The sequence below is a fragment of the Dicentrarchus labrax genome, unplaced genomic scaffold, assembly GCF_905237075.1.
Source record: "Dicentrarchus labrax unplaced genomic scaffold, dlabrax2021, whole genome shotgun sequence".
NCBI lineage: Eukaryota > Metazoa > Chordata > Actinopteri > Moronidae > Dicentrarchus > Dicentrarchus labrax.
Window position 1 is genome coordinate 11,779,304 of NW_026136712.1, and position 12,020 is coordinate 11,791,323.

General features: G+C 39.9%; 2 protein-coding genes across 8 annotated transcripts; both read left to right on the forward strand.

Moving 5' to 3' along the window:
* The first annotated feature begins 598 nt into the window (after positions 1–598).
* Positions 599–5,128, forward strand: LOC127372826 (rho-related GTP-binding protein RhoG-like). Of its 5 annotated transcripts, none has more exons than XM_051416677.1 (3): positions 599–738; positions 815–1,058; positions 1,185–1,959. In XM_051416677.1, the coding sequence occupies exons 2-3, from the start codon at positions 837–839 to the stop codon at positions 1,407–1,409; spliced, it is 447 nt and encodes a 148-aa protein (XP_051272637.1). In that variant the 5' UTR covers positions 599–738; positions 815–836; the 3' UTR covers positions 1,410–1,959. The 5 variants fall into 5 exon arrangements, with proteins under 5 accessions (XP_051272637.1, XP_051272636.1, XP_051272635.1 ...); XM_051416675.1 differs by lacking the exons at positions 815–1,058; positions 1,185–1,959 and adding exons at positions 2,860–3,050; positions 3,174–5,128 and having other exon boundaries at positions 606–738; XM_051416673.1 differs by lacking the exons at positions 599–738; positions 1,185–1,959 and adding exons at positions 2,860–3,050; positions 3,174–5,128 and having other exon boundaries at positions 880–1,058.
* A 1,572-nt stretch (positions 5,129–6,700) lies between these two features.
* On the forward strand, positions 6,701–9,751 carry LOC127372838 (sesquipedalian-1). 3 transcript variants are annotated; one of them, XM_051416691.1, is made up of 4 exons: positions 6,701–6,816; positions 7,238–7,348; positions 7,811–8,114; positions 9,122–9,751. In XM_051416691.1, exons 2-4 carry the CDS (start codon positions 7,268–7,270, stop codon positions 9,553–9,555), a joined length of 819 nt encoding a protein of 272 aa, XP_051272651.1. In that variant the 5' UTR covers positions 6,701–6,816; positions 7,238–7,267; the 3' UTR covers positions 9,556–9,751. The 3 variants fall into 3 exon arrangements, with proteins under 3 accessions (XP_051272651.1, XP_051272652.1, XP_051272653.1); XM_051416692.1 differs by lacking the exon at positions 6,701–6,816 and adding an exon at positions 6,821–6,885; XM_051416693.1 differs by lacking the exon at positions 6,701–6,816 and adding an exon at positions 6,953–6,975.
* The last annotated feature ends 2,269 nt before the right edge of the window (positions 9,752–12,020 follow it).

Genomic DNA, 12,020 nt, shown 5'->3' on the forward strand with positions numbered 1-12,020 from the left:
AGATGTTGAATCCCTCTCAAGTTTGATGTGAACTGGTTGCCACAGAGACCAGATGAGTGTCCTGAGCTGGAAAAAAAACAGATGTTTAACTCACAAACCCATAGACTGGCCTTTGAGGCTGCCGTGTTGCAACAGCGGTGTGCAGAAGTATAGTCATACACTGTCAAAATGTGGTATTTTTACCCTTTTGTATAGCACCTCCTTGTGGCCCAATAGTGTCATTTCTTTTAGCTACCACCATCCCTAAACATTTAATTACATTGGTGGTGTGTGTGATATCACATTTGAAGTTAAAGAATTTAACAATACAATCAAAGCAACCTCATGACACCAATTATTATTTGGACTCAATATCATGAACCCCAGAGTCAGAAACATATGTACAAACTGCTGATATCCAATACATCAACACCACATATGCAGGCACACATTTAAATAGAGTTGAATTGACACCATACATCTGTTGAGTCTATCTGTGTACCTGCCCTTAACATTGCAGCACCTCATTATGTTCCTTTTCAGAGGGGACAAAACATCTTTCCCAACACTTTGAAGGTATTTTACAATCCTAGAATTTCCAGCAACTACTTCCCTTTCCTCTCTAACATGTAACATGTGTAAGCTTGATGCTGAAGGACTGCCTACTTAACCACATATGTTACATCCTGCTTCATAGATTTTTAAGATCACACAGGCAAGCTACGGGACACACTGATTGTGATACAACACATTTGACAAGTAAGTTTTCCATTTATTCTGTTTTTTGATATTGTGTCTGCTACCACCGTTAGTCAAAAGTAATTCTGTGTTTCAGAATTTCTTGAGATGACGTCATAATGCAGAGTGTCAAGTGTGTGGTTGTTGGAGACAAGGGAGTCGGAAAGTCCTACCTACTCCACACCTACATCAACAAGATCTTTCCTAAGGTGTACACACCATGTTTCTACGGCACATACAGCACCCAGGTTCATGTAGATAGCCAGACTGTCAGCCTGAACCTTCAGGACACAGGTAGCAGTGAGGAATATGACCGTTTGCGCCCCCTCTGCTACAGCCAAGTCAGTGTCTTCCTCATCCTCTTCTCTATTGCTAGCCCAGAATCCTATGAGAATGTAAAGCACAAATGGCATCCAGAGGTTAAAAACCATTACCCTAATGTGCCTATTCTCCTTGTGGGAACTAAGAGTGACCTGCGTGATGATGAAGAGGTCCTGGAGAAACTGAGAGAGCAAAATCAGACCACAGTCACCCAGCAGCAGGGAGCAACCATGGCAAAGCAAATAAAGGCTGTAAAATATCTTGAGTGTGCTTCAATGAGCCTGGATGGACTGGATGAGGTGTTTGATGAAGCTGTGCGTGCCTTCCTCAGTCATTCAGCGACCACCATGAAACCCTGTGTACTCTTGTAATTTAAAGTTGGATATAAATAGGCTATGTATAAATTTATATGGTTCATCTTTGTATGTGCATTTCTGTATGTTTCTGTGTCTGTGGGGCTTAATATGCTTATGTATGGGAATATCATGTATGCACTTCAGGATGCTTACAAGTGAAAGCTACAAGAGTATTACACCATATTACAGTTAAATGTGTAATTTACTTCCTGTTTACTTATTTAAATGTTTGGTTTTTCCTTGGATCTTCAATGGGTAGAAACACAATTTAATATAAGAAATAACATTGTTTTTGCACATTACTAAGTTGTTCATGTGGCCAAGTCTGTTGTGACACATCCGAGTCTGTAACAATCTGTCCACGTTCAAATCCCTAATCAAAACCCTTTTAGTACTGCTTTTAAAGTGTGATTAATTCGTATGTGTTGTATATTTCTTTGTGTCATTTTTATGACCATTTGAACTCATGTACTTCATTAGCTATAAGCCATAATCATCAAAATGAAAGAAAATGAAAGGCTTGAAATATTTAACTCAGTGCGTAATAAATCTATATAATATACGAGTTTCACTTTTTGAATTGAATTACTGAAATAAATTAACTTTACCATGATATTCTAATTTATTGAGATGCACCTGTAGTTGGAATAAACTCGGACTTTTATTTTGAAAAAAACACATCACGGCGGATGTGATTCAGGTTCTGCTTCCGGGGGTTGCGAGTTGTTTTGTTACGTTTCGAGTAGTGCTTTCTAATGTTTGTTTCCTTATTTTGTCCTTATTTTTCAAACCGTTAAGTTGACGGAAACGTAATTAATTCGCTGCTCACGAAGTAACCGCATGGCGGGTTTGGTGAAAGTTTAAAGGGAAGGCGATAACGGAGTTAGCTAATGCAGCTAACGTAAGCGAGCATTACAGCATATCCGCTAACTTCAGATTGCAGGTACAGCAGTCTTAAACATTAACTAGGGAAGTGACACTAGATTAACTGTGCACATTAAACACATGTTTGAAATATGGTTACCTTGGAGCTAATATCAAATAAACCGTGAGCTATTATAAACACTGAACATGAACGTTACCGTGGAAACGCTGACCAGACTCTGTAATTGTGTTAACATTTCATTGCAGTTAACGTACAGCCACGTAGATAAGAAACTGAGTATGTAAAAGATCTAAGAAGCTCTGACCAAAATGGGTTCAACATAAAACAAAAGTTTCCTGTTAAGTGTAACTTGTTCTATTGAATAATCTCAGTTTCTCAGGCTTTCAAAGAGGCACACAGTCTGATGATAAATGGACATTATATCAAACAACTGTGTCTGTTTCTGCCATAGTTTCTGTGCACCAGTGTTTGTGAGACATTTCCTATTAATGATTATGCAATAACAGTCTAATACATGCTGCTCTCTTCTCAGATGGTTATGCATACTCCTTTCTCACACTAAGTGACATTTTATTGCAGGATGTCTAAACTTGAACGTCTGAATGCTCGTGTGGCCAAGCTGCTGACTGAAGCGGTGCAGGAGGTTCTCGGGGTGGTGAAGGAGACGGTGTCTGAGTACCAGGAGAAAACTGCCAGAACGCAGAGAGAGAACGAGAGTCTGAGGAGAAGACTGCAGGAGCTTCAGGACAAGATAACAAGAGAAAACATAGGTGGGTAACAAGGGTAGTATTCTTGGGGCAGTCATCATTATATCTTACTATCCAATGCCAAGTGTGAAGTTATTCATTAGTAACTTAGTATAACATGTCTTTCTTTTGGTATTAATTTCACAGTTGTTCTACCCATAAGTAATCTATTACCTGAGGAACATGAAGACGCACACGAGCAGGATTTGGCGCTCGCTTTGAGGCAGAGCTCAGAGCTTCCTCTCCTAGAGCAAAAAAGCAGCCTTGAACCCGACCATGACGTGAAGCAGGAATCGGACGAACAGGAGAACTACAATAACACTGTATCACGAGCTGAGTGCAACTTGTTTCCAACAACAGAGCACTGCCAAGCACAACCAGAGGAGGTGACACACATTATCGAGGAGGCTAAGACAGTCCACACATCACACAGTGCAAACAGGGAGGTCGGTGCGGTCCCATCCAGCAATGTGAGCACCTCTCACTCCGACACCTCGCTCGGGGTAAACCTGGCTGAGGTCAAACTAGAGCCAGAACCAACATCTCTTCAAGAACAATATATTGGATGTGTGGATTTAAGCTGCAACTCTTCTCGTCAAACCTCCGCTGAGACGCACAGCCCGCAAGTTAGTGCTGAACCTTGTGGACTTGTCTTTGTGCACTCAAATCACGCCATACCTAGGAGGCATGGATTCGCAAAAAGCAACAGGGCTGCATTTGACGGGAGGAAAATCAGGATGGAGCACTTCAGGAGAGACGACTCACACTCATGTGCTGTGTGTGGAAAGACGTTCAGCAGGGTCGGGAACTTGAGGATCCACCAGCGTTGTCACACAGGGGAGAAGCCGTACGGCTGCGTTCAGTGTGGGAGGCGTTTTAGTCAGGCAGGAGACCTAAAAAAACACAAGAGGGTCCACACAGGGGAGAAACCGTACTACTGCAACCAGTGCGGAAAGAGCTTCAGTCGGGGGGAGAATCTGAAAAGACACCAGAAGATTCATATTGGAGAGATTTTACAGTTACAGCAAGTTTGGAGGGAGCAGCAATGATTATTATACCCGACTCATTGCAAATCAGCAAATTCAGCACTCTAACTTTGTGGCGAGTCGGTGAGGGGTAATTTCTGCCCTTAGTTTAAGGAATACTTGCAAGAAACTTTTGCTACAGAACATATTAAAACAACTCATTGGGCATTGTTACAAGGAGTTACTTGCTGTTCTTCGTCTTGTACGTAGCGAGTTGCGTGCTACTGACACTGTCGTTTTGTCTGTCTGATCATGATGGAACAGGCCCGTAGAAGGTCATCACTGAACCAAAGAAAGCTTTACAGATAGAGATGCACTGATGTAAAGGCAAAGCCATTTTTATTAGTACGTAGAGTTTTATGTGCTCCAACACATGGTCATGAGGAGATTGCACATTTTATTCAGCAGCTCCAGTTGTCAAAATAATTTGATTAAAATGCATAACATTATCAGTAATGTGTCATAAAGTAGATGGACAACTTTTAGACATTTTCTTATTCATTATTGGTGCATCTCTACCTAACAACTTTGATATTGACTAAACAGATTTATATCCAGTGAGCCTTTAGTCTAAAAAACAGGTTTAAAGGTCCAGTGTGTAACATTTAGGAGGATCTATTGGCAGAAGTGGAATTTAACATTCATTATATGTTGGTGTATAATCACCTGAAAATAGGAGTCGTGTTTTTGGTACCTTTGAGAATGAGTGTTTTTTTACCTAAAGATGGAGGGTGAAGCAAATGAGCTGCAATCTGCAACTACACCACTAGATGCCACTAAATCCTACACTCTGGACCTTTGAGCATATTACAGTGTGTTATATAGTGTGACACTTCCTTTGGTGATGTACGGAAAGAGTTCTCTCATGTTAAATAGGTTAATGCTGAAGACAATGATTGAAACTTTTTAAAAATCTGAAAAGCATGATTGTCATTAAAATTGCCTGATTTTCTAGACTGATTGAAGCTTGCTGTATGCTGGATATATATTTATCGCAGATTTATTTTGTTATTTAGGATAAAAAACCAAGAAAAGAGTGTTTGCACAAGAATAAAATTAATTTATCACCACCACAAATGGCTCAGTGAGTGTTGTTTTAAGTGTTCTTCGGAGGATTTGTTAACACACAAAGGCTTGTCTTAGTATTCAGAGGTGTTTTGTGTCATGGCCTAATGAGTTATAAAAGTAATGACAAATAAATGTGTGTCAACTTAATTTAACCTCATGAGTTAAATTTGACTTGAGCAAGTACTACATGTGTGAGAAATTATCACATGCACCTTAACCTTACACACCACGTTTATAGAGAATAACCAATACACACCACGGACACACACCCACAGCCAACAACGGTATGTTAACAGCATTTTAAAGAGACAGTGGTAACATCTGAGAAACCACAAGTCCTTCAAATACCAGATGAATTGAGATTATACAGTATATATAGGGTGCTTTACTGTATTAATTTACAGCTATGGTCAACCTGCTGTGCCTTAACCTGTTTGGGGGACCAATACTGACCACTGTGCATTGTGTATAGTGCACACAGCAGCCTCTTTATCTGACCAGGGACCCTGAAACCTGTCAGTACTGAAAATTAGCTTTACACTAAACTCTGGTACAGTACATCAAATGTTAACATTTATGCTTAATACTGTACACGGTCCACATAACAAATAATAGACCTATAAAATAAATGATGCTTTGTACAATAACACACAATACAAGGTACAATATGTGAATATATGAAGGACCTTTGCATTGTGATGCTTAACAAACACAATCAGAGAAAAAAGTCAAGAACTATAAAAAATTAAATACAAAAAGGACAATAAAATGTATATCAAGTTAAATTAATGTGCATTAATGTAAGGAACTGAGTCAGATATGGAGACTTTAAGCCAAAGTGCAGTGTCCATGGGGCGGGATGAGTCCAAGTCAGTATGGGTCTTATTGATCAGACCAGACAGTGCAGACAGTGGACTCCTCTGCTATCCATTAAGTGACCAAATAATGCAAGAACTGCATTATTTTACTATATTTGCTTTCCAAACAAATGTGTAATTAATCAAATTAACCCAACCAACTAATACAGGTACTTGCATAAGTGCTTGTCAGGGCCATAGTCGTGTTCTTTGTTTGAGAAAGGACATTAAAGGAAGTGTTGTCCTCAACTTCTTATATTTGAGAGAATAAGTCAATTACACAGCTGTGGGTCCGATCTGCTTCACTCGAAAGCTCCGCTGAATCAGGGGCCCGGAGCACGGGTCACTTCCCAGGGATTAGGTATTACTCAGAGTTTGATTCAAGGGTCACACTTTTTTTCTTACAGTGTGTGATTGAGTGAGTGATTAAAGCTCAGTTTGTTGTTCATTTCAGGGAGACTGTTCAGAAATCCTGAAGATGAACAAGAAGGATCTGTAATCAGCAGAATATCTGTTTGTATAGTGTTCGTTAGGTTTTCACCAACACCCAGTAGCCTATAACAAACCATTCTCACATTATGTTTTGTTGAACAAATATCTCACACCATGCCGGTCTGGCTCCACCTTGTCTGACAGGTAATGCAGACCTCCATATGTAACAGTCATATTAAAACAGCTGGCTTTAGCATGAATAAAGTCCACTGTGTTGTTGAATGTTGAATGAGCATGCAGCTGCAGTACAGTCTGTGCTGTTGACGTGGAGCTGCCCTCACCTTACCAGGAAGCGATTGACACACACCCACAGGAGGAAACTGAAACACACTTACACACTTCAGAAAGGTGAGTAAACAAGAACCATGTGGAAGTGAGAACTTTGTCTGGCTTCGCAATTTCTTGCGAAGTGTAAAAGTGAGCATGTTGCAAATAGAAACCGATATTAACGAGTCAGTCATGTTTTTAATCTGGAGAAACCGAGAAACGCAGACGTTAACGCGGATGGTGAGACGTTAACTTACCGCCATGAAAACAGTCGGCAAATTATTAATGGCGGCCGGTTTGGCATATTTCCAGCAGTAAATAAACGATATTTAAAAAGTGACTGTTTTTAAATGTTAAAATTCAGGATTTGGAGCAATGCGGAAGTGCGTTTATTTATTTGGCCTGCAGAGCTGAGTCGTGTCAGTGTTAGTTCTCCATAAACACACAAACACTCTCAGTCATAAATGTGGAATAATTGCTTTTATTTGTGTCTGTGTTGCAGGTTCATTTCTGAGCAGCCTGTGATGTTGAAATGAAGCTTGATGAAAAAGTTGTCACCTATTTTGAATCTTGCAACTCACCTGTTGACAAAGAAGGGTTCCTGTACAAGAAGGTAAGACACTTAAAGAACTTTATTTTTATTATTATAGTGTGTTACAAAAGTCATTTATTGTAATTTATGCACACCCAATAACCACTTTGCCTGTCAATCATATGTTTGTATATATCTATATGTGTATATATGCATATATGTTTATATAATAATGAACTTTTATTTGTACAGCACCTTTCAAAACAATGAATACAAAGTGCTTCATACAGTACAATTAATATTTAAACATCACAGCATTACAGTTAATTAAAATCAGGCATATACGAGTAAAAGGAAACATAATAAATGGCTTGAATAGTGCTGCTGTACTCAAAATAATGTCATTTGAATTTCAAAGCTCATAGAAACCCGTACTACTACTTCCCTTTTGTGTAGTTCACCAATCGAGTTGTGTCAGAAATTGTGTAAATGAGCTATTTCTCACTGAGTCAGTAAACCACAGATGGCAAAATTGTCCCACAGGGTGAGATAAAGACTTCCTATCAGAAGCGCTGGTGCGTGTTGAAGGGGAACCTCCTCTTCTACAAGGACCGGCCGTCTGACCGGGACCTGACAGGAGTGATTGTTCTGGAGGGCTGCACCGTCCAGCTGTGCGAGTCCGAGGAGCAGTTCGCCTTCTCGCTGGTGTGGAGCGACCCGGGACTGAGGACGTACAAGTTTGCTGCCGAGGACCAGGCCAGTCAGGAGAGCTGGATCAAAGCCCTGCTGTCGGCCAACCACAACTACCTGGCCCTGCTAGTGATGGACCTGGAGAAGAAGTACAGAGGTGAGAGACTGAAGAGGCTGAGTGTCTTTTTTTTTTAAATTTATGGGTAAAAGAGAGCTGCCTTTGTTCTGGAGAGCAGCTGTGTGAGGCATCGAATCACTGTTTACAGACGCCATGTACATGGTGGTACATGGTATGCAGAGAGTATTATCTCGTAACATCTGACTGTCAGCATGTGCAGAAACGTTACTGTCAACGCAATAAGTCAAGTTTGTACTGATCTACGTTTGTAGAGGTGTTATATCAACTCTTAAATTAGTTTTTGAAGGTGTAGCTTGCAGTTTTGCTTTATTTGATTGCAATACATTGTAAAGTAAATGGTGTTTTTAACTCTTCTCCAATGAGTCAACAAAGAGTGAACATGATAAACTTCACAAAGGTTGGTTTCATTGCAGGGTTATTTATACTGGTATGCAGTGATAACATGTAATGAAAGTAATTAATAGCCTTATGTTAAATATCTAATGCAAATTTTGACTCCAGGAAGTGCAAATTCCTCTTGTTTCAAGGCGGAAATGAGACGGGTAGCAGTCTAAACTTCATGAAAAAGTGATCAGTTGTCCGCCATTATTTCAACCTTACTTTTAGGTTTAGAACGAGACATTTGAGACAGGTCTTTGTTGATATAAGCAATTTATTTTTATCCTCTGATTTTTTCAGCCTTGCTATCTATAATAGTTACTCTATGATACATAAAAAAATGTGTGTCTCATGGGTGAAATAAGGCCCCTGCATGGGCGTGTAGTTTGAGATCCCTGACTCTGATTCGCAGTTTAACAATAGGATAAAATCTTTCATTCTCAGTGCTCTACAGTCGAGGTAGCTGTAGCTCAGGTACGACAGGTTGTTTAAATACTGGCTCCTCCCGTCAACAAGTTTCCTTAAGCAGGACTCTGAACTGACAAAACTGCAAAAGGAGGGCATAAGAGTGTTATGTAAGTAGCTTTCACTTCTCTGTCAATGTAACTTGAGCTGTTTGCTTCATTATGTGTTTCTTTCTTCCTCAGATGCGTTAGGCGAGTTCTCCAGTGAACCAGCCAACACTTTCATCATGCCAAATTTCAACACAGCAGAAGCGGGACATCCTGCCGCCTCTTTAAGCGCACAAACTTCAACCCAGCTCTCCTCGTTTCCAGCGCCAGGCGTGGGAGCAGGGCCCGGTCTGAGCTCCAATCAGATGCTTCAAGCTCTGACCATTTCACCCAAATCAGCCAGTAAAAAATCACCCAAACTCTGGCCCAAGAGGAATGCAAATGTGGTGCCTATAAACACTCCTGCTGTGCCGTTAGAGGAGTGGTCAGGGGTCTGTTTCACCAAAGAGGAGTTTTGTAAATTGCATGAGGATTTTGGAAAAGAGGTGAAGGAACTGATTGCCGATTGGTCAAAGAGGGGACGACATGATGAAGTTGTTCAGGAAGAAAACCTAATAGATTTTGGATGATACATGTCAAGTGTACACGGTGTCTAAAACATAATTTCAATAACTGGGGTTGCATTGCAAAGCTATTATGTAAATAGAACCACACTTATTGTTAAGATATATTCCATATATTTATATTTGTTTAAGAGCATGCTGTTTCTTTTTTTTACTAATTGTGCCATACAAACAATAAACAATCTATGATCTGCTCTATTGATCTTTGTTCTTTATCAGAGTGATTTCTTCATGTGAACTTTTGAGCTGTAAATGTGACCTCTTTATCCACTCTAACTGCTCCATTCAGTCTACAGATCTAATCCGTCGGGCTGGGTATCGTAAAAGTAAGGGATAAAACCTGACTATTTCACTAAAATGAAATCTTTTTTTAAATAGTTACAGTAAATTAAATGGTTTAATACTGGCACCATGATTTAGAACCGCAAACAAAGACTTCCCAGAATGAATCCAATTTTATATAAGTGCTGATTTCATACCTGAATTTCTGTGGAGATACCTTAAATAATGTTTTTTCTGAAATAAATATGAAGCCATGCTTTTCTACAAAAGCTTTTTTTTTTTCAGCAATAGCAGTTTTTCTCTAGTAGAGCTGGTGAGTTACACATGTACCAAGGCTCGTGCTGAAGCAGACATGGGTTTGAACCGACCTTTGGCCCTTTGCTGCATGTCATCCCCTCTCTCCCCCTCCTTTCCTGTCTATCTTCAGCTGTCCTATCCAATAAAGGCAAAAAGCCCCAAAATATATGTATACATATATAGAAGAAGTTAAAAGTTCTCAATTGTTAAATGTTGTCCAAATGCAAACAGCTATACAAGAAATTATTATAAATCAGGACCTACCTGATCAAAGAACAATAAACAGGATTATTAGACATTTAACAAGCAGTTGTTTTTAACAACAAAAAACATCGCAGTTTAACAGTCTGTTCAGTGATCATTTAATTTTAAAATGTGTCTATATACAAGTGAATTAAAGTTTCAAACCACTTTCACTTCAAAGCAGGCCAATGATTGAGCGGGTAAAAAAAGGACCAACAGTTGTATGGGGGCAAAGCCGGCCAAGAAGGGTGAAGTCTGTCGAATTTTCGAAGAGTTAAAATGGCTGAGAAAGAGAATGGTTGGGGGGGGGGAGAGGCAGCGCTATTTCAGTCTCTACAGCTGTCTTGTTTTTATGGTGTTTGACAGAGCTTGGTCTCTTTCTCCCTCTGTCTCTCTTTTCACCTTCAAGCCCATACTTGAAGTGGCTGCTCTGCTGCTTGCGACGTTCTTCACATTTGATTGAACCTTTTTGATAATTGCAAATAATTCTCTCTCATTTTAAATGAGTAGTGGTCAGATGAGTAGTGTTCGGATCTTGGACCAGATCAAATCAACACCCAGAATATTAAAAAGAGAATATGTTAAAAAAAAGGGCACAGATATAGACACATATTAGAAAAAATTAGGTCATATTTAACCATGTGAGTTAGAAGGCCTACTAATGTCCGAAGACGCAGTATCAGATCACGCTGGTACCGGATCCAAATACATACCGTAGCTGTACAGTGAAGTGATTGATGGCAGCCTATGGAGCTCATATATGGAGTTCAGTGGGTGGGCCAGTGTCCTCCTATTCTAAAGTAACTATACTGGGAACCTTGGGAGGAACCCAAATTAGTGTCTCCATGGTAGGAAAGCTGCTCATCATCATTTGCTGTTTCCCATCACTGATGTGACTTATTATCACAAAAACAATATTAAGAGGTCTTCCTTGAAATTTCCCTGTTTTTTCTAACTATGTATGGCATTTTGCATGTCCACCAGTACACAAAAAAATGAAACAGGATGAAAAAGTAACCAGTAGGCTGCCTTTAGAAGTTTGAATGTATTGTATGTACTGTGTTTATAGGGTCTGTTCTGGTTTCTGTGTAAAATGTGATCTAGATTGATTTCTTTTTCAAAAGTGAGACATACAGTATTCCTGCAAAGCATTTCCTACTACCTCTGTCAGTATTAAAGAACTGTTTACATTTCTCATTGATGCATGGTCACTGTCTCTAGAGGCCCTTGAGTCGTGTGTCATTGCTGGAGTTGGACCAATGTCCATCAGCCAACTGCTTTCAAGTTTCATGACTGTTTATAAAGTCTGCTGGCCACTGCTGATCTGGTAATGGACACTAACCTCACATCAAACCTATCATTTAGACAGATGATGACTTTAGGATATGTTTACTACGAATGCATGTTGGCACCTTGGGCAGCTCAAAGCTGTTAATTACTGTTAATCCCCCACGTGTGAGTATCAAGGGAGTAAAACAGCAGCAGCCTGTCTCATCCACTGGGGTTTGTTCTCTCACACTGGATATCAAAGAAACAAAAATAGCCATGACAAAGACTCTCAGTATGTCAAGAAAAAGAAGAAGGGTACAGGGACAGTTCAGTTGTCCCACAGCATTCCCTGTCTGCCAGTTTTGCCATATTAGTCCACG

What these genes read in the sequence shown, in the direction of transcription:
- LOC127372826 (XM_051416673.1), top strand. Translation starts at nt 1,027, where the DNA reads ATGACCGTTTGCGCCCCCTCTGCTACAGCCAA. An exon ending in GCCCCCTCTGCTACAGCCAA is followed by an intron (nt 1,059 to 2,859) that starts GTCAGTGTCTTC and finishes ATTTTATTGCAG; the next exon opens with GATGTCTAAACTTGAACGTC. An exon ending in GATAACAAGAGAAAACATAG is followed by an intron (nt 3,051 to 3,173) that starts GTGGGTAACAAG and finishes TTAATTTCACAG; the next exon opens with TTGTTCTACCCATAAGTAAT.
- LOC127372838 (XM_051416691.1), top strand. Translation starts at nt 7,268, where the DNA reads ATGAAGCTTGATGAAAAAGTTGTCACCTATTTTGAATCTTGCAACTCA. An exon ending in AAGGGTTCCTGTACAAGAAG is followed by an intron (nt 7,349 to 7,810) that starts GTAAGACACTTA and finishes ATTGTCCCACAG; the next exon opens with GGTGAGATAAAGACTTCCTA. An exon ending in CCTGGAGAAGAAGTACAGAG is followed by an intron (nt 8,115 to 9,121) that starts GTGAGAGACTGA and finishes TTTCTTCCTCAG; the next exon opens with ATGCGTTAGGCGAGTTCTCC.